The sequence below is a fragment of the Varroa jacobsoni genome, unplaced genomic scaffold (genome assembly GCF_002532875.2).
Source record: "Varroa jacobsoni isolate VJ856 unplaced genomic scaffold, vjacob_1.0 scaffold_1019, whole genome shotgun sequence".
NCBI lineage: Eukaryota > Metazoa > Arthropoda > Arachnida > Mesostigmata > Varroidae > Varroa > Varroa jacobsoni.
In genome coordinates, this window is record NW_019213921.1 from 95,230 (window position 1) to 121,214 (window position 25,985).

At 41.2% G+C, this 25,985-nt stretch overlaps 1 protein-coding gene and 1 long non-coding RNA gene across 6 annotated transcripts; one reads left to right on the forward strand and one right to left on the reverse strand.

The window, feature by feature from the left end:
* Positions 1-1,956: 1,956 nt before the first annotated feature.
* Positions 1,957-25,337, reverse strand: LOC111265858 (dnaJ protein homolog 1). Of its 5 annotated transcripts, XM_086970689.1 has the most exons (6): positions 21,848-22,691; positions 7,766-7,863; positions 7,169-7,312; positions 5,924-6,418; positions 5,221-5,475; positions 1,957-4,908 (listed from the first exon to the last, which is right to left on the reverse strand). In XM_086970689.1, exons 3-6 carry the CDS (start codon positions 7,307-7,309, stop codon positions 4,744-4,746), a joined length of 1,056 nt encoding a protein of 351 aa, XP_086826815.1. In that variant the 5' UTR covers positions 7,310-7,312; positions 7,766-7,863; positions 21,848-22,691; the 3' UTR covers positions 1,957-4,743. The 5 variants fall into 5 exon arrangements, with proteins under 5 accessions (XP_086826815.1, XP_022698575.1, XP_086826814.1 ...); XM_022842840.2 differs by lacking the exons at positions 7,766-7,863; positions 21,848-22,691 and adding an exon at positions 23,675-25,337; XM_086970688.1 differs by lacking the exon at positions 7,766-7,863 and having other exon boundaries at positions 21,848-22,686.
* On the forward strand, positions 11,318-17,831 carry LOC147752755 (uncharacterized). The gene is made up of 2 exons (XR_015313226.1): positions 11,318-12,483; positions 12,809-17,831. It is a non-coding gene; the product is annotated as an uncharacterized LOC147752755 (long non-coding RNA).
* Positions 25,338-25,985: the final 648 nt, after the last annotated feature.

Consider the following 25,985-nt stretch of genomic DNA (forward strand, 5'->3'; position numbering starts at 1 on the left):
GCGACATACAGTATCGCCAATAGGTACCGCACTTGTAACTGAGGACAACAACAAACCTTATAATAGATAAACGAACAGGTAAAAGTGTGTAGAGTTAGTTATTCTATAGAACATACTAAATTATTTGTTTTAACATCTATAGAAAACTATGCCGTTTACTAGATTTCTAAGCGCCACTTACCGTATTTTTCGATTTATTTTAATATTAAAATTTACCAAAAACACTTCACTTGAGTTACTCATATACAATGCTAGTTTCAAGATGACCGGGTACTCGTATACTGTACTGATTTCCAGTTAGTGGGGCAGTATTAAGTCGCCTATGTCTAAACAGTCGAAAAGAAAAGAGCCCTTTATGGAACCTCGTTTATTTCCGTCCTATGATCATATAATGCCATTGGCAGCTTTAGGACCAAATATGTACGTTTGACACAGTGTTGTCTGTCGACCCGCCCTGAGCATGGTTCTCTGTTAATTATCTGCGGTGTCTGCTAGCATATCCACCGTCAACAGCGTCATTCGTGTACTCCGTCACCCTTTCAGTCGATGAGTATGAATAGAATCTATAGCGTATTACATATTTCAACAGAGAACTTTGCCATGGTACAGTTAATGGCACGGTCAACAAGCCGGAACTAAGCTAAACGCACTGGGCGTCGACGGAAGAAAACGATGATTACGGCGACGATACGTTTGACCTAAAAGAGGAAGCTTGTGTCGGAAGTAGCAGCGAGGGCAGCAGCATAGGACACAAAGCGTCACCATGGCGATAGTGCTAGCGGTAGATGCCTTACGTTGTGAGTAGTGCCAATGCCTTACCCTTGATGTTTTACTGAATGCCAGCAGCTTGCCACCGTCACAGCGAGGCGGTGGCAAGCTGCTGGCAAGCTGCACGAAGCAGCAAGATGCACGAAGCGCCCGTTTACCGGTAGAAGAGCAATCAGTCGGTCGGCGAAGCCAGGTCTAGAGCTATCACTAAGCAGCAACTAAGGCTGGTGATTTAAACAAACATCTCTTATAAGAGTTTAGCGCTTACACATGATACTTTTCAACTCTGCATCAGTAAGTTCTGTTAAACTTCGTGTATGTTGCAACGGAACAGCGCAAATTTTGGCGCGAACTATCCGGTGCCATAAGCGTTACTGGGACACGACGCAACGAGACATTGATTTCGAACGACGGTTTCTTTGCTGGGGTGGTTGCTCATTGCGCAAAGACGGCAACGATCTAAACTGCTTTAATCATCACGATATATGTTTATTATAAAACGCCTGACTTTTTGAGTAGCATTTTCTTAGCTGGGAGGCTAGAAACAAGTCATTAGTTATAGTAAAATAAATAAAAAGTACAGTCCACGAAGCCGTAATTTGCTACCATCCTTCATTAGCAATAATTACGATTTCTGATATTTATTAGTTAATTTAATTAAAGCTTGAAAAGCTTCACACTAAACAACGCAGCAAAAAGAAAATGACAACCACCCTAGGTTTTTATATCTAGCCCAGGTAAATGGAAGCGATGGGCAAAAAGTCAACTTTTAGCTTTCCAAGGGCGAAACGCCCGTTCGGCATAAAAAAATTTATAACCGTTCCAGGGTCTCGTTATGTATTACCGTTATCACATACTTTTAAACAACAGTTGTCTCAATTTTGTACATGTGGAAACTGAGCATCAAACGAGTAACGACCACAGCTCATGCGCTATGTCCCCCTCAATATTCCAGAGTCCTTTCTAGTCATATATATAGTTTTGAATTTCATGACGTCTACTGTTTCGTAGCGTGACTTACCGCGGTTATGTTCAATCTGTAGAATAGATATATATCGTACATCTATTCGCGATTGTATGTCCCTCTCCTTATTACCGAGTGCACAGTTTTCAATTTCATTACGTGTACTGTTCCCTAGCACGAACTAACATAGTTCCTTCAAGCTAGAAATAGAACACAACAGACAGTTGAGAGATGTATCGTACATCTATTTACGTTTATTCACGTTGCTCCACCATCTACGGTTCTGTTTTTCGAGAGATTTCCATCAGTCCCGCCCGATAGGCTTTGTATTTATCCCCGCATTACCATACGTACTTCTATATCCGTATAGCGTTTGTACCAATTCGCATCTCAATATTACATTTGCAGCTTGTCTTTTCTACGATCTTCTCTAATGGACTCGTTCAAACGACCACCTTCATGAACTATGTCTTCATAATAATAATAGTTCTATATATTTTCCCTCTTGATAGTTCGTCTCTCTCATTCGTATAGTTTATACTTAATTTCTTTCTGTCCCGTTTTGTTCTCAATATTTCTCTAATCATGATAATAATAATAATAATAATAGTTAATAGCAATAATAGTCTATTCAAATTCCAAGTTGTTTTTGCGTTTCGCCTACTCGCCATTTGAATCGTTTTACTCTTTGCTTTTTCTGTCAACGATCCTCCCTATAGTCATCAACGGCACTCGCGTCGTCTTCGTTTGTTTTTGTTTACATGTTATTTACAATGACTGCAGGTAATGAGAAGTTGTCACCACTTTGTTGGTTTTAGTTATCGTTTTCTCCCAGGAAACGGTCCTCGGAACAGCTGTTGCAACCACGGTCATTGATCAACACTTAATAATATAAATAACGCTTTTCTCAATCAGTTTATCTCAAGTTCAATGATAATAAAAAAATTACACGAGCTCAAATAAGAGTAGATCGCACCTACGAGTTGCTTAAACTAGCATTGGTAACGATCAGATGCAATAAATATCCCATAAAGTATTTGTCTTACTTTAGGTTTAACTGTTCTCGAATCGGGTCGCTGCTAGCTAAATAATGAGTAGCATATGGCAGAAACGCGTGTGTTTATAAACTGCATTCCACAAGTTAGTGTGATAAATGTTTCCAAATGAAACGTAACATGTTAGCGGCATGATCCACCACCTCACGAAGCACCCAGTCGCTGTTGTAACATCAATAGCCAAAAAACAAATTCTGTGACACGTAATGAAGGATTTGTCTTTCATTACGCATTGTTTAACGAACTGATCGCATAACATAATAATTTATTATTACATTGCCGAAAAAAAAGTGCACGAAGTAAACAACTTAGTTTACAAATGAACTTGCTTTCGTAACATTTCATCAGAAAAGTAACAGCAGGATATTTCCATTGTCTCTTTAAATGCTATCTTCACTTGTTGCGGCTATCTGGTCGAGGCGCTACCCTAACTAAATCAATCTGAGTCATCCAAAAACAACTGCTAATTTCACTCTCGTAGCTATGTAGGTATAAGCTGATTTTTATATTCGTTTGTAAATATTTAGATTTTTTCAATAGATAGAGCTTATGACCCTAAAAGATTAACTAACCTAGATCAGATAGTTTCGCTCACTAATAATCAACTTACTCTGTCCAGCAACACCGACCATCAAAAAGATCTCAACCTTGATTACCACGTTAATATATATATACCAATAATCTACCAAAGCTCAGGAAGCAGTAAAGCAATGTCTTTTTTGCTCACTAGTCTTTATCATCAACGACTTGGTAAAGTATTGTATCCACTACTTCAAAATATAGGGTACATCTATTTATAGTACATCCCTTTCGTTGCTTGCAGACAACAATAACTAAGTGATATTAAAGGCATATTCCTATGCACTGAAAATATCCTCATACACGCGTGTACACGCACATCGTAGCCCTTACATGAAGTCACGTCTAATTTATGCATAGGATTTGCGTAAATTTTCCTATTTCTTAAACCAGTCACTTAATTTAACGATACAACTGGAATAGGTCTATCTCGCACTCCAATGACTTCAAATAGTGTGACATTCGTACCGATTTTATACTCAATTGTCACTATCGTACGTATAGTGACTAACTATTATTATCCACAAAGTATAAAAAAGAAGCATCCAAGCATCTCTGCATGTCGTTGTCACACACTGCAATCGTGACTAACTTGCAACGCAGAAAACAAACGTCCACTACTCGTTACTGTGCATCCATTCACGTTTCGCACACACAAAGACATACGTACAGATTGATACGACACTCAGACCCCGGCTGGCATATGAAGAACGGATACACAACTGAGTTCTATCGTTTTGTTGTATTTAACACTATCGCGTTCACAATCGACCCCATCTTGCAATTATGGCCTGCTTAAATCTCACACAACTTTTCCATGTCGTCGGGTAACGTTCTGTTTCCTGGGGCAGCTGAAAGAGTGGGCCTGTGTCTTATGTTGTTTGAACATGTTAAAAACACCCATCGCGAAGCCTCTTGGGTGCAGCGTATTGCTCTAACTGCAGCAAGGTGGTACTTAGTGCACATCAAAATCTGTTAGGATATTACCTCCCGTGTAGTTCATGGCGGCTTGAAGGAGTGAAAGGGCTTCGAACTGGTATTTGTAGTTGTACACATTGTTGCAGGAAGATACAGGAATAAATTTGTTGAGACGGCCTTCAAGTGGCTTGTAGCATGAGGTGATCAACAATCATCCTCTTAAACTATTATGTAAAATGAATGTCACGTCGTATATATTAAGGTTGTGTAGATATAAGGCTATGACCGGCACGTTGATAATTTCTTGTAACGTTGTGCTCTCGTCGTCGCTTTGTTGTTGTTATGACTAATCGATTGGTCGTAGCCGTGCAGTCTTCTTATGTCGTTCATTGCTGCTATTTTGCTCTGCTAGTCACATTTATATATTGTTGCTTGCTGTATATCGAGGGTCTGGGCACTTCATTTCGCTGGCAGCGCATCGTAGAGGATCTCCTTAGTGGCTGGTGGAAGCTGATCAGGAAACCGGATATCGAACGAAATGATCATATCACCACGTTTCGAAGGGTCCCTAGGATAGGGCAGTCCTTGGCCCTGTACACGTTTCGTCGTTGTAGGCTTAATTAACTGGGCACACAGAAGAAATAGGAACAGAGAGCAGACAAGAAGACATCGTAGTTATATTAGTACACCCATCGATCAAACGATGTCGTGTGAGGACAAGCGTTAGAAAAAATCATTCCTGGTAACAACAAATCACACTACGAGATTGTATTATTGTATTGTATGTTCGTGCAGGAGAGAATCATATAGACAAAAGCAAACAAGTTAAATTGTGTGTTGCGCCAGTATAAGCTGTTATACTTAGTATCAGTTTAATTGTACACTACTGTGTCGTGATTGTTCGGCTGTTAATGCTCATAGCACCAGAGTTCTTACCTCATTGTAATGAAGTGATACCGTTCCGCCTTGTAGAGTCGGTACCTGGATTCGTGTCCCAGTCAGAGCTTCTCGGAGGGTAATCTTTGCCGTGTAACGAATGTCTACTCCGTCCCGTTTAAACAGTTCGTGTGGTTTGTCACGAATAATAAACACGATATCGGCAGGCGTCGTGCCTGGCGACTGATCACCCTCTTTCTGAAACGTGATCTTGGTCCCGGCTTTCCAACCGGGCTTTACGTTGATGGTTAACACCTGGTACAGTCATTGAGTTGCAAAGGAAACCGAATTAGTGAAATACCGAACGATCTCGATATTCAATCGACCTTCGAAACATTGCCATTCATCGGCACAGCTTTGAAGCTAGCTTGATAATAGTTTTAGGTACTGTGACATTTAGAATTCATGTGGAGCGCAAGCAGAGTGAGAAGCAAGGGAACATTCCCATGACTCATGCCAGGTATGAGTCGGTCTCGATTATATGGGACCTAGATTAGAAATTAGGTAGTAATGTCTGCTCATATGCCAAACGAAAAACCATTCAAGTTAACACGCATATTCCATTGCAACCGTATTCTGGCTGTTTCATTACAGAACGCAATGTCTTTCACTAATCCATCGCTTTATCTAAACACATCTTGAATTCATTTTGTTGACATAATAATTTATTTTTTAACAATTTTCATATTTACTTCGTTCATACCTTTTCTTCACGGCGTGTCGTTCTTCCGTCTGGAGCGAGAACCTTTCGAGAAATTTTCATCTTCTTTGTGCATCCCTTCAGAATGTCCTCGAGACTGACGAACAGATCATGCTCAACTGGAGGGTCTTGTTTCGGAGATTTTCGGGTGCCGGCGGTGAAGGACTGCGAGCGAAAAGCGTGATTCCTTAAACCAGGACCGAAGATGTCTCCAGCGTCGACATCCATGTGATCTTCAAAGAAGTTGCCACTAACGCCGCTACCTAAGCCAGTGCCACTTAGATTGAAAAAGTTCTCAAACGGATTATCAGTGCCGAAAAACTGTGCAAATGTGGACATCGGATCGGTTGACGTGTAGAACCGCGTTCCACTGCCCGTGCCCCCTGGTCCTCTGCCACCGGCGCCTCCGGCACCTCCAACACGAAGACCCTCTTCGCCAAATTTGTCATAGGTTTCACGCTTTTCCTTATTCGACAAGATCTCGTAAGCTGAGCTTACCTACAGAGGAAGGAGAAGACATATCTAAGCAGTGCACCATGGAATACGCAGGTCGTACCGAAGTAGAACACTGGTGTTTGTCGGTTCGAATACATATAACCAATGGATTCAAGAAAATAGCATACAAGGAAGAGCGACCACATGATTGTCCAAATTTACTACAACCAGTTTCGAAATTATAATACCGGATGTTTTTCAAGCCATAATAACAGTTGTATACAGAGAACGTGCTATGGGTTATAAATATAAAATTGGGATTTCGGTATAAAATTATACTATAGGCTTGAGAATACGTTTGAACAAGACAGCTTCTATTTAGAAATAAACTTGTTTGTTATGACAGTACCGTTGTTAGACTTCTCTATTGATATATCTATCGATAACGGTCTGTATTGGCGTTAAAAGCTGGGATTTTAGAACCCAGGTTAGACGGACAGTTCTAACCATTCAGAAAAAAATTTCTATGATCACCACGGTTTGTCCTGCCTGTATAGTAAACGAGAACAACCTCTGAAGTTTGAGAACTTCTGCTCTTGTAGACAGTAGTCCGCAAAACGCGCAACCGAAACAAGCTCTCAAGCAGCAATTAAAGCAACTTTTTGTTTGTAAATGCTACAACCTATAATAGCTAATAACAATCAAACCCTTTGGTCGAGTGATAGAGGACTATTACCTAGATATTTCTCACAGCGAGCTTTGCAATCAACAAAAGCATATTTGTGCTAAAAACAATTAATCACTGCTACTTACCTCTCGAAATTTCTCAGCTGCCTCAGGTGACTTGTTTTTATCTGGGTGATATTTAAGTGCCAACTTACGGTATGCTTTCTTAATTTCATCAAGAGTGGCATCCTTGGTTACACCAAGAATACTGTACAGATCCTTTGCCATTTTCTGAAATTGGTCGACAACACGGAGTATTGTATCATGTTATCTCAATGCCTCAGTACCGAAACCCTTTCTCACTTTACTCTATTTGATATATGTATCATTCGCTATCTATATAGTCAGTTTCCAAAGAGACTTGTTTTAAATGTCAATCTTCTGCTTCGATTCAGTCAGTGCCTCTTCTGCTGCGTGTTAAGACCCTAATTTTCCTACTTAGAGGGAAATGACCAGCAGTCGTTTGTCTGCTCGTCATTTCCCTGCAACCCTAACGATAGTTTGTCACTGACTTTGTCCTTGATGCTTACAAATCTATCCGAACCCTTCCATAAATGATGAAGTATATCGAAGAAAAGAAGTTTATTCTTGTACTTCTTTCCTTGTTACTGAATGACGGCCGCTCACTGATCGGCATGTACGCCCGGTACTCGATCTACCTCTGAGACACTATAACACTTTCACCTTTTCCGTACGGAACCTCCCGATTCGCAACGATCCAAGGTATTGCGTCGCGTAGCTGACGGCATTCGATGTACGGCTCTCAGCGGGTAATCTTCGCGCTGTTGTCACCAACAACAAAAACATCGATGCCAATTCACTTTATTATAAACTCACACAGCTGATCTCCTTTAACAAAGCTAGAAATTCTGTAGCGCTGTGTGCAGTTGCGCAACCTACGTCTAATACCATCACAATGACGTCAGTTTCCACAGACTACAACTCCAAAACTACGACTAGTAACGACTCACAGCCGGTACTGCGTGCACGGTCTTCTTTCTAAGGAAATCCCGACCTTTTTCGACTTTATCTCGATGATCTTGAAAGATCTCAGCGTGTTCAAATCAGTCTAGTTATATGCTTTATTATATTTATATATATTTTTTTTTAATTGTCAATAATGCTGTGCTTTTGTAGGAAATCTTCTCTTGAAAGGGGGCTACTGTCGTTCATTTTCCTGATTTGTTGTTTAGATACGCTGCGTAGTACCCTTCCATATGCTATGATTACATTTCCTTCGTATCTACTTTGAATCTTTTTTCTCCTTCCCTTCGTAATTATTCAAACTTTGCTGCCACCCAGTACGTTGTGCAGTATGAGTTCAGCTGTTCGCCATCTCCTGCATCTCGTTCTCAACACTGATGCCTTCGCTTTAACGCAGGCGCCAAGCGTCCTACTTCTTATCCAGACCATTCGCCACCAGCCTGTCATATAAATTCAGCCACGACCTAGAACTCTTCCTCAGTCAAAACCTCTGCGATCTACTCACTATCAAACTACGGTAGACATCGCTAGTCGAAAATTGATGCCGTTGTTCTGTTTGACGTGGCTACGACATAATGAGGTTAAACGACCTATGAAGGGCCGTAAGGCCTCTTCGTCACCTCAGTATAGTATATATATAATAATATAGTAAATGACTCTTGTAGATGCAGTAATTCAAAGCCCATTTGTTATGCAAGGTAAGTGATAAGCGCGAATGAAATGATTGACTTTTCCTCTCAAAAATACAAGCCTTCTCATCACCATGGGTTGGGTCGGCTAACTTCGCGAAACAGCGTTCGGTTGGCACGGGCATCACCTTCCTGTACTCTCTATTGCACACTAACTTTTCACGCTGCCATCTACCCAAAGCGTATTGCCTTGCTTGCGAAAAACATTGCATAGAATGGAATCATATCCTACATAAACCCAGTCTGAAGACTGGACTTACAAGATAAACTGTATGATTGAAGGAAACCTGGGTCGATTGGTGAGTTAATTGTAAGGTAAGCAAATGCTGCAGAAATTCTGACACTGTTAGTAATTTTAATAATTACTAAACTAATATTTGTAATGTTGCTCTCCAAGATTGGCAAAGTAGTGCAAAATTCAAGATATCTTGAGACGTTCGTGACGACCATTCTAATTCAGTAGACACGAAAGGTTAAACAAGCTAAGAAAGAGAAGTTTCGGAAACTAGTTAGTTTCCGAATTTTTTTTTTTATTATTTTATACATTATTTATTATTTATAAATAAAAATTCCTTTAACCTCGTAATTATGTCATAACCTCGTCCAAGTGGTCAATGCTAGACTGCAATGAGAAGTTGAAGGTCGAAGCACCGTATGTCACCTCTCAGTCATATAGACCAGACTCGGTTAACTTAACGTCAACAGCGGAGCGACCAAGGACGCTGCGTTAGTTCTGCAAATTCATTTAGATACAAAACTCTCTCACCAGGAATAGCCTAAGCCAGCAGAAGCGATTGCCCATGTATTTGTGTAAAGTCTTGTGCGATTCACCGAAATAATTGCAATTTACCTACACGTAACGAACTAAACCATGCACCCTCGCTATGAATAGCAACTGAGGCTGTTTGCTTACTGGTACGACACCTCACTCACATAATAATAACAAAATGATACTTAAAGGTAATGTCGTCAACATTAGTCATCATACCGAATCCGATCGACTAAACGTTACTATACATATCCAGGGCTATTTTGGAAAACATATGCAGCCCTACGTGCCATTGGTGTCATGGAAAGAATTGTCGGACATGGCTCAAGGCAGATTTTCGATAACGAGTGAAGCACATGTATAAAAAGTGTTTGTCAAACAAATTGCTATCTAATGTGGGAGGTTCTTATGACGAAGCGAACACTGTTCTAATTACACTGTTTTTCAAACAATATTACAATCTAGCTAATAAGCTTGACACTCACCCAGGATTCGACCCACCAACCCTCCACTATTTAGTCAAAGCACCGGTCAAAGCTGCCCGCACCATAAACAGAATCTGTTTTCAAAACTTTTGATGACTCCACTCTGTAACACTCCAATCGCATATGCAATTCATGCGACACCGACAGTCAAAGCAAAACGTCCCCGTTATAAGACATTCGTACCAGCCAAGAAAATTTCAAAAAGTAAATGCTTGTATGTAAAAGTATGCTTGTGTTATGAGCTGGTATGTGCTACACTGTGTTCTCAATTGAAAAATGGTTTTATTGAGCCGGTTAGTTGTTGCTCGCCAGCCTAGGTAGCCGACCCAAGCAGCCAGCCTTGAGCCGAATAGAAAGTAACAATCAAGCGTCGTCGCTTTGAGAAAGCGACTTACCAATCAGTACCATTTTGAGTCAGGAGAATGCGCTACGCTTACGACTGCTGCTGATAGTCGTCAGAAGAACCATGAGAAAGCGGCATGCACATAAACGGCTTCTTGCCCGACCCGAGCCTTACACTTATTTAGAAATGGTCTGAGCACCGAATTATGCACTACGGCGCCGAATGTGCGATTGTTAAACATGAACTTACCTATTTATTGCGCATTCGACAGTATTTGATTATAGAAACAAAAAATAACAATACTACAACATCTCAAGAGAACGAGGGCGTTCTCATTCAACTTACCACAACCATTTCGGCGATTCTATACTATTTCTTAATGGTCCTCAGACTATGATACGAATAATACGTAATACCGCACTAGCCTTCGGAACAGATACAGCTTACAGATACACCTTTCTCCTCGCTAAGAGTCCAGGCAGCTCTTACACAACGATATGCCGTAATCAATTTAATACTGGAGTTTTGCAACACTGGCGGCCACCGGAACCCCTGCTGTCAGTCAGTGACGTTATGCCAAACAGCTAGGAGCACACCCACGCGACAATTCTCACCACAAACGAACAAACGAAAAATCGTCAGACTAGTCTTCCATAGAGAAGTAGTAAATCCAAAAAACTTTCAAACACTGATAGCTTCAACAAGCAAGTCTACGACAACATGAAAGTGCAAACAGTCATTATATTCTGCAATATCGTGCTAACACACATTAGCTATACCAATGAACGTGATTAAACTCCTGCCTCTACAACAATGGCGTCTAAGCACTAAACATATTAATAAAGCAATCTTCTCTAGTCGTCGTGCGGCTTAGTTCCTCGGTAATAACTGTTGGATACTGGGTATCCGGCCTCGTTGCTGATCGCAGATGAGAGGCAAGGGTCACAAAGATGACGTCAAAAGCGAACGGAAAGGAGATCACGAAAAGCGAGTGGAAATAATGTGACTCTCGATCGAACGAACGATTGGAAGCACATACAACGATGACGACAAAAACGACAACACCAATAACGAGACCCAGAACCAACCACGTCAACTTATAACCGCTAGCAAGCGGTTCTATTCGGCAGTATTATTCAGTCAAGCATACGACAGCTCATTGCGAATGCTGGTCCTCGGTCATCTAGTACACAGATGCTTGCATAGGTGAGGGTAGCCGGCCGCCAGGCCCTCTGCCACTATGAAAACCGGAAACCGGGAACTCTGACCCACAAATGAAAAAATATGTACGTGTTCTACACTACATCTGATTCAACCTAAACCAAGCTTCGAAACAAAGTTCATTATATAGGATGCGGCCCGGCCCTGCTCAGTTAAACGGCCAATAATGGGAGCACATGTCGATGTGACGATGTGAAAGCACTACAAGCTGTGCCGTAAATCGTTCGGTCCGGTCTTGGACTGAGATCGGGCACAGAGTGGTAGCCATCACGCAACTGTCATTTTACAGTGAATGAGTCGATGCAAGAATCTACGCGATGTTTAGTCCGATGTCATGTCAGAAAGTTTGCAAATACGGTTTCCCGGTAACAGTGCTTTGCCTGCTCTAATTTCAGTGTTGTGAAAGCTTTTCTCGACGTCATGAATATTTTCAACTCGTTAATTGCAGCAGCTTGTCTATTCCGTTTATCGGTGCTGTTGCTTAGATTAAGACGCGTTTAACACTAGTGACTCTAGATTGTCATGTTGGCTGATTGACAAATTGGCTTTCGATTGTCAAAATAAGATCTGTCAGTTACTTATTCCCAGCATATCACACAAGCTGATTGGGAACCTTCAGATTATTACTAACTTAAATGGTTCAGTCACTGTTACAGGTCCATGCATTACAATCATATTGAAGACTGATGGGTGATGGCTCGTGACGATCGCCACTGCAGCGAGTCGTCGTTGGAAGGTCGAATTAATTTCGTGTACGACATCCGATTATCCTCTTTGTTCATGCGACCTAGTTAGGATCCGACCTCCACTGGCAGCAGGACAGACACGATAAATTAGGCCAAGCTGGGTTTCCCCTGCCAGACTGCGGTCTGCACACACAAGTGACGGCCAATCTTGCTACCATACAAGAGGTACGATAAGGCCAGCTGTACTCTCGCATAAATCGTGGCGTTATTATCGTCATCTAGGTAGTCTTTCAATAGTGGAAACAATCATGATCTCGCTACATTCATAAATACACGAAATATATGTATATATTCAAAATGTGCGAAGCGACTTTTCTCAGATCGCCAATGGACATACATGTATAATTAAAGTTCATTAAATTAAGACTGTACGACATAATTGTTCAAAAATTGTTTTTGCCAAGACCCTATTATATAGTAGCGCGCGAAACAAATTTATAGACACAGATTAACACGTTAGTAAGAGTTTTCTTTTTCTTTATCCCAGTAGGTCACAACATGGCTTGTTGATGAAGACAGCACTTCGCCGTTTGTAATAGCTAAAATTGGTTCCGTTTAGCGGATTGGTTCCGTCATATGTTACCATTAATGCTTCACAGACCAATTGACCCAGCACCACTAACAGCAAATGCAATGAACTAAGCCGCAATGGACTAACAAAAGGACAACCCAACCAGAAAAGGTGTGAATAATGCGCGGATTCCTCGTACGTCATTTCATGAAGAATGAGAAAGTTAGTAAAAACAGTTAAAATGTAACCCGCGCTTTCACTTCCCTTACGCCGCGTTTCTTTATAAGATTGTGTGATTTTTTCATTATATAAAATATACGTAAGAATCAGTAATATTCATCCACACGCATAACCTCCTTTTTTGTTCTGTATATTTGTTGCTTACCTCTAAAAGGCACAGTTCATAAACCTTGTACGGCTATTTTAAATAATATCTCTGCATGATAGTCGTGCTGGAAAACTGTTCACCGCAGTGCTTTATTGACGCAATGATAGCATGACGTAATATCAGTTGCGAAGTGCGCTCGGATCAGTTCTGGCATTTCAGTTAGCACGATTCAATGTATCCATTCTGGATAGCTCGCCCATCCCAGAGCAAACACACATAACGTTGCTGTCTTTTTTGATCTGAAAATGTATATGAATGCTTGACCTATGTATGCAACCTTACTTGTCGTGAGCGTATATGCCGCCATTAAATGGGCAACAGGCAACTAGACATGCTGTTAGCCTTTATGGCCTGTATGTTCTCTGTGTTTTTCCTAGGATTCCATCATACAACTGGCTCCCATGGGCTGTTACCACGGTGCCATAAGTAATGACAATCAAGACTGAAAGAGGAATTGCTTGCAGATTGTCCGCCGCTACTGCGCGATTAAAAATAAGCGGCTGTTTATTTACAGAAAAGTTGAAGACGAGAACTCTGGAAGTGGAAGTATTTCAGGAACTTTTACACAAATATATGCTCTTCAATTAAGGTTCAGTTGTTGCTCGTGCAGTCTCACACAGGCTCACCACTTCTATATGCTAAGTAAAACTTCACTTTTTTTTAAGTTATGCGCAGTAATAGCGCTGTCTTGATGCTATTTATCAACACTAGTCCTTGCACCATACATCCTTGCATGAAGTGAGACTACTTGCGTTTATCCCGGTTAGGATTTCCGCCAAGTGGCGATAGCGAGTACAGTGGAGTTTTCACTACTCGTTTGGAAATATTGATACTATTCCCATGTTGGTGCAGTAGTAATGGGTTAAAATAACTAAACTTAAAAACTCGTGGCGATATGGCTAGAAACCTGACGTGGACACAATTCGTGCAAGCAGGAGCCAGCCTCCTGTATCATTCATTGTCTAACGGCACTATCGACTTTCGATATCGATGTTGGTATAAAATCATCTATGAAGCGAATAAGTTACTTCTGTTCACAATTCGTATCTCCGCTATTTTGTTGGCCACCGCGATGCATGCAATCATACAGCGTGCAGACGCTGACTGGTGACACATGCACAAATACTCACAGACCATTAGTATACATATTATAGTCATCAACCACTGATCGCATTTCACACAGCCGCCTCCTCCTGCTTCATGTGAAAAGCTTTAGACCGTATGCAGATCGAGAAAGCGCGTTTTCCTTTGACGCTTTTCCGCCCGAACCAGCGCCATTTGCCTATGGCGACGCCAGTATAAACAGTTCATGATGATGACGATGATGTGGGCATTTACCAGGCAATGATGGTTCGCGCCGATGACCTGAACCAGAAAAACGCGGCCGCCATTCAACGAAAGAAGGGCAAGGCTTTCAAGAGAAATTAGGAAACCTCGTTCACCGTTTGTGAACGATGTGGCGTCACTATAACTTGTACTTAGCCATGAACATGCGGACTTAACGAATGATTTGGTCCTTTGTCAGAGTTTGTCATGAAGATCTATTGGTGAGAAAAAGAAAATGACAACTGTAAGTACCAATTAAATTTTTTTTTAAATCGGCGTTACAGTACTTTCTAGCTTTTATTTAATTCTTTAAATTTCGATATACACCACGTTCATGTGGGAGACTGCCATGTATGTTTACTTAGAAAAGTCAAGATCAATAATCATGCGAATCACTTGCCCATTCCTTCAAATTAGTGCATGTATATACGCGAACTGTAACCGTATTGATAACCGTATTATTCGATTTAATTAGGGATAGATGGAAGTACTACGTTGGGCGTAAATATGTTGCAATAAAAACAGCGAAAACTTATTTTTTGAATCATATTTCAAAATACTCTTACCCACAGCGCTCCACACCGCAGAAGTTGAATTATACGTAATATTACAGTATATATATAAGTTTTTCGGACCTCAATGAATAATCTTCCAACAGACCTCTCGTATGATTTAGCCAATATATGTGACAGTGGGTAAAATTACCTTATTTTTTCCATATTCCATTATTATTATTATTATTGTTATTACTCTATCCAATAGCCGTTTGGCATATGTTTGTTAAAAAATCCGACTTGCCGAAAATGAAAAATTACGCAATATTCACCAATATGGAAAGCGTCGTTTTATACATCTAAGCATTTATCTAAATGCTGAAAATAAACGTACAGCATACGCTTCGTGTACTCATTTGTGGCTTAACGTATTCTTTTTTTTGTGGCTTAAAGTGCCAACAAGTGCAATGGTACACCGCAGTTATTGACATTATGCTACGTCCACAACCTGTGTTTGACCTAGGTCACTTACCATCAATAGCTCCATGAATCTTAAAAATTGCATATACGTTTTTTGTTTTAAGATTTTAAACTATGAACCATTATGACTGTTGATCAGCTATCTTCCTAGTCTCGAATAGTGCAGGCTTTCGGCAGACTAAGTCTCCCAGCAATCGTTTCGCATGCACTACGGAATTAACACATCCAATCTACTGTAGTACTGTTGTACTACTGTAGTAAAATTTTTAGGTTTTTCTCGCGTTTACAGCGTTTGTTGTTCCGAGAATACATACAATCTGGGACACTCAAAAGTAAAGTTTCTCTGTTATATAAGCCGAAATATCCTTGAAATTGTTAGTTGTAGGTGCAGATGATACTACGTACCACGCATTCGCCAAGCATATTACTCCAAAAGCCGTAACATTAAATTTATATTCGTGAACGACATCTGAGTCATTCGTCGCTATTTGCTTAGTTCGTTCAATCGAAATTTCTGAGGCAAGTTTAACGGGCCCGATTGCTATCGCAATTGTCATACACTGATAAGGCATAGGTAGTTAGAAGTTGTAGACGAGCCATATAACTATGTATTATATATACCCGCCAAATCATGGGTTTTACGATTGAACTGAACGTTACCTATTGGTAACGCCCTCGACCCTCTGCATAAAAGCGAATAACATCTGATGATCGCAAAGGAACATGACATCGCAACAAAAAAAAACACTGCGATGATAGTTGGCAATGTTTGGAATTTGACTTTCGTGAAATTAAAATTCTGAACATTTTATTATGATATATCTTTGAAAGAGAAACGCGAATCGTCTGGTAGAGCGCACTGTAAAGGTTTTTAGTAAAATGAATGAAGTCAAATAGAAAAGGTGAACGGGAATTCCTGATACGTTGTTTATCGAAGAAATATGCGGGTTATATCAAAGGAAACAGCAACTCCGCTCTACAGTTCTAATGTAACGTAAACACAGCTGCAGTTAAAGGAACTGCATTCGCCTTCATAAAATTGATAAATTTCACAAAGGCGCATACAGTTGAAGTATAATATAAAGAATATGATCTATAGCGTAAACATTTGGGAGATCCCGCTTTGAATTTATTCAACTGGAAAGCAATTAATCACTCTGATAGTTTAAAAATACATTGCTACGGAAGGCATATTTTGCCAAACAGAAATTCCGTTTTAGCTACAAATAGAAGCCTAATTTGCCAGCTTCGCTAGACAAAAAGCTATACTCCACGAGTCTTTTGTTTGTGGATCATCTTCGATTTTTTTCCGAAAGTACCGGCATCGCTCAAACTAAAGTACCATGCTAGCAGTGTATTTCTCTGCTTACAAAAGCGTGAGCTCTTATTTCACTAATATACCTAGCTTTTTTCAGTGTCAGTAAACATATAAGCAAATCATGTTATGGGTGTTCATCGTATCACGCTTGTCATATTATATCGCCCTCTTATATTATCATACATATTGCTACAATATCATCTAATATATGGTTCTTAGGTAAATTTGAAACAAGAAAAGAACTTGTTTTGTCCTTCTTGTGTTAACGTACGCCAATCTGTATTCACTTCATCGCTATTGCACTACAATGGGCTGATATCGGTAGGCAAGCAGGCAGACGATCAACTGCGTCATATACAACGCGCGTAAGCAAACTGGACGTGGTCCATAAACAAATACGTTTAGTCATGCATATATGCCAGCGGCTTTGGAGTAGTAACAGTCATTCGAGAACAATTAGAATTCTCATCTTTGTCTGAATCAACACCGCGTAACAGTCCCCTAGATATGTGATTAATATCAAGTAGGGTACTACTAGCACTACTGGAATGGGTAGCCACCACATTCATTAGGAGCAGCGACGGATGACTGATCAATAAAGGAAATTCGGCTTCAAACAGCTTAATCTAAAGGGGGAATGGAGGCAAAGTCAATCGATGAAATCTATCCAATCAATAGTACTACCTATACTATTCAGCTACTAGATTAACTAGACTTTGTTTGATTCGATCTGAACGGTTGACTAACGCGTGTTTAGATTATATTAAATCAGTCCATCTTACAGCCATATCGCTTCCACGCTACAGAGATGTTTGTTAGCTTGTGGGGTAACCATCTAATTTATTGCTACACTTCACATCTGGCGGTTAGATTGTTTCAAAAAAGGTTAGGCAACGATTCATACATAGGAGAACCAAATTAAGAGCAGGTTGAAGTGGCGGCATAGACGCGAACAGGGGGCCGCCTGTTTTGTATTAGGAGACTTGGTAATTCCCTGTTTTCTTTTTATTCTTTTTCTTTTAGACAAAGCTTTACATTTGTCTGAAAAAGGCTTAGTATCGACGGCGGCTTTTCGTTTAGGTATGAGCAGACTTGTGATCCATGAAGCAGGGTAGCTCTTCCGGATGACGTCGGCGATTAATGCAAACGAATCTTAGCCCGTGATGCTTTCAAATATTTTCCTAGGTCCTTCATGCACATCGCCTTAAAGCGACTTATCCATCTATTGGAAATTGTCAGAAACGGCGCGTTGAGGTCATTGCTGCAAACGATGCAGAGACATTAAATTTCAATTTTTTTCAGGTACTGTATGTGAAGCATAAAGCAAATCTCTTGGATCTCTTTCTCTGGTCCATAATCCTATCGTTACGAACTGTATCGGTGTATTGTAGCTTGAAAGATGTTGAAGCTTGCTAGCAAAAACTTGCACCCGCCATCTGCTCCTGACTGGAGCAGATATTAGTAGTAGACGATACGCAGGTTAGTTGGCGCCTTTGTAAAAACCTGAAAAGGCCTACACAATTCTATGAAGACGTGGTTCACATTAAACCATATTATGATAAGAAAACTAACTCACAAGGCTGTGTTACAACTGGCTTACGTGAACCGTTTACGCTTTAATGTAGAAGTCAGTAACAGTCAGTATTACACGCATGTATGCCTTAGATGCTAAGGTTTATGTCTCCTCCACTAAAAATGACGCGAAGCATTTTCTCATTAAACAGTGCGTTAATAAGCACATACACGGCTAGTTTGACGTGAGGCGTGCATCAGCTTGTAACAGAGCAGGGCTCAAACCTTACAACAAGAAATAAGTCGCTGGCGCCATCTTTTGTCACGCCCAAGTGTCGCAGGTGGAGTAACGACAAGGGCACTCGACGATACAAAACCAGAACCGCTTTCCATTCGTAACTAAGCAGGTCAGCGCCACGCTTCGGTAGAGTATCATCTTTATAGCGGTATGCGTCTCACTGGCAAAAGAAAAAAGCAAGATGCATAGAACAACTTCCTAATTCCGCCATTACTGCTAATGTAGCGCACGCCCGTTTCAAAGTTGCATTGGCAATATATCATACACCACACTCTTGGGCATTCTCAACACTTTAAAGAAGCTAGATAAGCTAACCAATAACAAGGAAAACCTGCGGTTCTCTCTACCGCAGCTGTCACTTTTGCGGGGAAATGAAAGGGTGTAAGACTGAAAGATTTTGAGCAGAATCATCTTGCCGGTTCCGTGGTAGCCCGATGCGTCGTCGGTGCCTACTGGTCCCGGTAATGACTAGTTGGCCATGCACGGCCCAAGAACATGCAACCCCTCGTACGATGTACACTAAGATGAGGCTTCAGGACAACGCACAGTAATCTTTCTACCACAACTCGACAGCGTCTGCCAGCCATAACCATCCGACATCAGCGCTCAAGCAGGCAACTGACGCGAGCAAACAAACAAGCGACAAAGCAACAAGGAGACCGAATATACGCGCCTCGCGCCGAAAAGAACCGAACCATATAAACCGCGAATGAAACGAAATGAACAACAGCAGCTCGTGCTCAAGTACTCAGCGCACCAAACAAGAAGACTTAATGACGGGTAACGACAAAAATGGCGGCGTTGGTCATTTTGTCTGAGGTAGTCTGTCTCAGCCAGAGATCTGAGCTACACAACCTCAGGCCATCTGCAACCGCTGCAGCTGCTTAAGCCACTTACGAATAAGTCAGCGCTATTGGTGCCACCGACATCGCCACCTAACTGCGTTCTATGAAAATGAGAGAGGAATCACAGTAGACTTCAGTCGTTCAAGAGCGCTTGGCTACTAGTGTCCTGTAGATGTTTGTATGTTCTTTTTGCGAGCGAAGAAGCACAGCCGTTTGTTCTCATACGCTTGTGAGGATCGGACAAGCTTCAAGAGCTGTCTCAGCAGCTACGGGTAGTAACGGCTGCAGCGTCAGTAATCTCAGACTGGCTTGTTTTGTCGAACCATACGTCACGGTGCGTCATCTATTTAACTGGCGTAGCCCACTCTGCCCAGTGTGGTCTACACTGGGCTACGTAAAATAGGCTAGGAAGGTGGGTATAGGTCATAGAGTGGGTTAGCAGCCATTTAAGCCGGCGGAACATCTGCTTGCTGTAAAGCCCATAGGAGGGTAGAATCATAAGATCAACAATATTCACGTATATTCATGTATGGTCGTAGTAGACGCGTGCGTTCATAGCGACTACTCTACTGTCTCTTTGTATGTGCATATTAAGTAGTTTAATGGTGAAAAATTAGCTCCATTTAGCAACCTCCATGAGTTCGAGAATATCGATAGATAAAATGAGACGTTGGCAAGCGACAACGTCAGATGTCAGCAGCATTCACACCCATGGAGTGACGACAATCGTCCCCTTAGCTCTGAATCGAGTAACAATTTTCTTGTGATGGTGCTGTCTATGCCACACTTTGTACAAACATACCCTGGTAATAGAAATATTCGATGGTCTGGCTAAATCGAGAGCACAATGCTAAGCTATAGAATATACCAATACTAATAAAAGAAACGGGGCATCAAAGTGTTTCTTCCAGCAACGCATGATAGATTCGTGGTAATTGACGTGTAGTTTAGTACTTGTCAAGGTATGTTCATTCACATACAGTATTCTAAAGATCGTCTTATTTTTCTGAAAACCTGTATTACACATACGTTGCGAGCGAAGCTTAGTTTATTCTAATACAAAACCAACAAAAGCTCATAGTGATGGGGGCAAAAGATTCAGCCTGGGGATATGATAACGTCCGCGATTGTCAAATGTCTTTGCTCTGTGCGAACAAGAGTGAGATTATAAGCTTCCTCTTTTGACGGAAGTCGACGGTTTACGTTATTGCCAGTTTTCCGCAGGCTTCTACTAACTTTAGGCTTCCGATAACTAAAGGAAAAGTTCTCAGAAGCCTGGTGAAAACTCTTCCTTCGGAGGGAACTTTTATTTAAAGCAGGAGGAAAATCTTCAACAAGATCTGAAAGACTGAAATCGCAGAAAAGCAATTTCTGATAAACCAGGAATCCCTGTACATACATAGCGACGACAAAGTGCAAATTGCCATTTGGTTGTCCAGATAAACACCAATCGTTTTTTTTTTTTTTTTTTTTATTTTCCTGCTACCAGCGTAAATCCCGCAGTATTTTTTTGGATCGAGGATATTTGAGCGACACTTTGACACTACCACACCTATCACACACAATATCGCTTCCCGCACGGTTTGCGGATTCTTGGCGGATTAGAGAAGGAATATTTTGAAAATGATTAGTGAATGGTGAAGGTCCTGAATCAATGGTCTGATCATGGCAAACGGAGCTTGTATCACATAAACACAACTCAAAAGGCTCAATAAAAACAAAACTGACACCTTTAGCAGATACAAAAAAAATATATTTTACTTACAGACAGTTAATAGCTCCGGAAGTGAATGCACCGCCATTTAAAGATATGGTATATATCCTCGAATGGTACAGTTTCTCTGAAAAATTTTCATTACGATCTATGACGGCGTGTTTGCCGTGGATGCTGCCTAAACACTTTGTATATACGTATAATAGAGTAAAATTTATATATCTAATTCCTCTCCATAGTATAAAGCACCTATCTTTTAGCTAAACTGAGCGACATCAGCAATAACCGATAAAATAAAAAAACAATGAAGACATCAAGGATAATAGATCTATTATTAACTATTAGACCGATGGGGACAATCTAAAGAGTATTTCACATATTTTCACTAAAAATGACGTTGCTACATTTCAAACAGAATCTTATAACGATTCAGTTGTATGACTTTCTTCGCACTCTACGTAACAGCCGCCAATCTGATAACGATGAGCACGTAACGCACTGGTGACGTAAAGGTCGAGTTACTCATCATTTTACTTGGAAATCTTTTTTGCTTGTAGAGGATTTGCAATGCATTATTGTCTCTTGTGTGTGGCACAACAAATTTATAACGAACACAAAACAGCGTGCGTTTATAGAAACTTACCTCTGTATTATATAATGAGTTTTCCCGTTGTAGTGTGTTACAATCTTCTTGCCTCTAAGCGAGTTCGAACAGTTCGTTGGGTCGCGCACGGCGCCGCCGCTTGGGCGATGGCTTACACAATGATTGCCTTTTGTAGGGGTTCACCGCTACTCATAGGCTACTAAGTACAAACACACAGATGAACGAGTAAGCTTGATTCTAGATGTTCTGTTGTCAATTTGCTGGGTTACGTTAAGTGGCAGAAACAACTTTCCTGGGGATGCAGGTTTGTTTTGGCAACGTACAAAAATGCTTGTTGTAACCAATCTTGAGGACCAAACACTGCTTTCAAAAGGGAAACTGAGAACGGGATTCTACAGGAGTTTATTCAATCGATTTATTAGAGAATTGCAGAAGTTCGTTACAAGCTAACGTAAATTCCGCTCTTTGCGAAACACTTAGTCCCTCCAGGTTAGGAATAAGGAACAGACGCCCAAAAGCCTGTAGTCAGACGAGTGCTTTCTCCACAACACCAACGCAATTGCTTACAAACAAAAACACCTAACAACAATGCATATTGCATTGGACTGTCGTGCTAGCACGATCAAAACGCTCTCATTTGATTGTAGTACTAACAGACCACAAATCTAGCGGACAGAGGAAGCGTGTTATACAACAAAGTACTACTTCACGTTATAAATAACTATGTTCCAGCTGGCGCAATACTTCGGGCCTGTTCAATGGTCCTGCAGGAAGACAGACATAGCGCGTATCGACAACACGGCTTCTCACAAACCTTGACTCTACAGCACAGCTACTATACCAGTGTACGACGTTCGGCGTTTAGACACCATACGTTACCTTGGGGACAGTTGCGGCCAGCGGCAGCACACTTCCGTTTAAGCACCACTGACTGAATAGCATAATCCTCTGCTGGCCACTGTTCTGTAGCAGCAGCAGCAGCTGCAGAGAGCCAAGCTGCTCAGCAAAGGCCCCTGACCGACAGTATCACGCCCCGTAGTTCTTTATGTGTCCGTGCAGGGAAGGCACTGCTGTCGGCGTGCGTATTGGTGGCCCAACCACGTCGTGATACATATATAAGTGCGATCACCGGTAGTAAATTATCGAGGGCCTGGCAAAAGCGCAGATATCGCGAACGGTAGCGTAGTTCTCGTTGCTTCTCGTCTTCGCTACTCGTAACGCTCACGACGAACAGTGCGATACGACAGAGGAACGATCAAACTCGCTGCAGCCGCAGACGACCACAGCCCACATTCGCACAACAACAGGCTACAACTACTCACTCCTCCTGCTGTGTTGCCCTACTCGAGTGTGGACCTATGCTTACTTGCATGCTGTCTGGTATCCTGTGACTTGAGATAAGTCTACCAGTGAGCAAGCTTATACTGCCACTGGTGGGAGAAGAACCTGGCCACACCAGAACCAAGATGGCAATGGCCAGTACGTAGCTGGCTTATACTGTCGAGCGAAAACTGTCCGTCTTCTTCGACTCTTGTACTGTGTCGTGACACTGGAGAAGCAGTATCTCTCGAGGTACTGCGGGTCGTTTTTTCTAGAAAAACTAGTTTCGAACTGTAACCGTTACAGGGGTACAGGCACACACACACGACGCAATTGTAGAAGTACGACCACAGTGGTGTACTGTCCTAGGCAGACAGGGCGGGGGCACTTTACTGAATTTATGATGACAAAATGACAGCTTATTTGCGTTTTGTCACTGCTATCTAGCCTATGTAGCTGCTACCCGATACCTCCTTACCAGTAATAATAAAAGCCGGTAAATCCGGTATGATCTACTCTAACCCGATTGTTTTTGCAACAGCTCACTTGGTTCTCGTTTTTTATTTTGCGTTGTAGTCTCCTTAGTTGTTGAAACCTCGCTGTTATTGCTAGTATAGCCGTTGGCTGTTGGTCTCGCTGTTTGATGCTGCTCCTGGAACCACTGCTTATCCTATGGTGGACTCGTTCTAATCGTAACAATGAATGAGCTTTCCATTTAGTTCAGTAAGATCACAGGGAATCTTATCTCCCTTCGACAGGACCGCCACAAGCTTACCAACCCGATTTGAAACGACTTCAAGCAGTTCACGAAGTTACGGAAAAACCCATAAACAGGTATGGAGAAGTATAAACAACAGTTGCAATTGATACAAGTTCGCACATCACTGAGCAAACAAATATCGATGATAAGTTCGGCAGCGATTTTTGCCAGCGGCCACGATGTCTCAAGCCGCGAAGGTTCCAGATCAAAGTATGACGAGTGGCTCCCTCTCGCGAATCAGTGGCGCAGCACCGAAATCGACAGGCCAATTGCAGAGACGGACGCTAGCCGCTAATGCGGAGAGGGCCAAAAGGTTGCCTGGTAGCGGTGAAAGCGATTTAAAAAAGTGCCGCGAAAAATCGTGAACAGACTCGAAAACACTGGATCACCGTAGCACTTTCTGGAAGGTGCGGGATTGCTCGAGATTGGTCACGAGATTGTTTCGGGAAACCAACCATATTATTGATGTAGACTGGCACTGAATTGTCCTATTGTAAAGTCAGTTTGACGTCGTAGATAGGCAAGATGACACGAAATTTAGATAGGTCTCTGTTCGAATGTGCGCGTCTGTCTGTCTGTCTGTCTCTGTATGTGCGTTACAAAGACATTATAACAGAGAGGGACGTATAACAAAATAGAAAAAAAGATATAGATACGGGTATAGACTTGACCAGCCAGTGACAGTCGACGGCGCTAGATTCGCAAGAAGGTAATGAGAGGAGTGCGCGGTCCGGAAAACAAGACAAAAGTGAAAGGAATAGGCTGGTGACTAATAATGATATTTGCTGCCGCTGTCATTGTCGGTCTGTAGAACAACGTAGGATTATTGCAAGCATAGTTAGATATGTTGGACTGTACCTTGGATATATTGTAGTTGACCGTGACTAAAACCTTTTATCTATAGAAAACTTGGCGGTATATCTTCAATGAAGCGGCAATAGAGTTAGCCCCTCAATATGTAAAAGGTAATACGTTAGTTTAGAAGTAAAAGCTAATCGTCTATCCTGTGCAAACGTAACATTGTGCGCATTTATGCCAGCCGCGTTATCAATGTATTATGCCTAGAGGGCTTTTAGTGAAGGGACATGCAATACGACAAACAGCGAAGCAACGACAAGAGATGGTCATTCAAACTCGTGCCTATCCAATAGCTAGATCTAATGAAAAAAAATTGGAATATTTAATAGAACATGATTAGATGATAGAGGCATAAGTTAAGTCTAGGTCCAAATTGAGCCGACTGCCAGGGGCTGTGCAATTATGTGTCGCAGGGAATAATTTCTAGATACATGCTAAATAGCCGGTAAAATTAGCTATAACAGTTAAAAGTCGCTAAGTACGTTTTGTACGCCAAATACGCAAAGTATAAACAACAATTACTGGAACGGCCCTCTTATGAAATAATAAAGCGCACATGTTGAATAAACTGTGTTTGAATCAGCGACTTTTTGGTTTACACATCATGTGGGATTTATTGGGGAGTAACATAGGTACGCGCAGTTACATATCTAAGTATATATATATTGTATTTTTAACTTTTACACATAATGCTGCTGACACTACACCGGTCGGTGATCTATTGTGCAAGAATGGAGATGGAATAATCACACAGTGTTATAATTAAAGCAACTTAACAATAACAAGTTGAAATGGAACATTCTTACACTATTTCTGTGTTAACGAATATGATCCTTTTAGTATATATAAACATACGATAATATATTCGTATGACTTTGCCATTAAAAACACTTGTTGCCCTTCAGCCCTCTTCTTTTAAATCTTTATAATTAGTTATCATTATAATTTTTTTTCAGTCATTATAGATGTGATTTTCTATAGTAAGAACTTCCTTCGGCATAAACTTGTACTGCTGTTTCAGCAAGGCCGTGAAGCTGGATATAGACATTTTGGTAGAATCTATACATGTATGCATCAGCCTAAGGTCGTTAGGTAGATATGCATTATATAAGAAAACCTAGCTGACATTTTTTCGATCATCATGCCATAATCTATTTTGATTTGACACTATTGATTCCCATCGGGAAAATTACCACATATTCTTTTTCGTGGCAATTTGCGAGAGCAGTCTGTAAGCTA

What these genes read in the sequence shown, in the direction of transcription:
- LOC111265858 (XM_022842839.2), bottom strand. An exon ending in CAGCTGAGAAATTTCGAGAG is followed by an intron (nt 6,419 to 7,168) that starts GTAAGTAGCAGT and finishes CTTCCTCTGTAG; the next exon opens with GTAAGCTCAGCTTACGAGAT. An exon ending in TATCACTTCATTACAATGAG is followed by an intron (nt 4,909 to 5,220) that starts GTAAGAACTCTG and finishes CTGTGTGCCCAG; the next exon opens with TTAATTAAGCCTACAACGAC.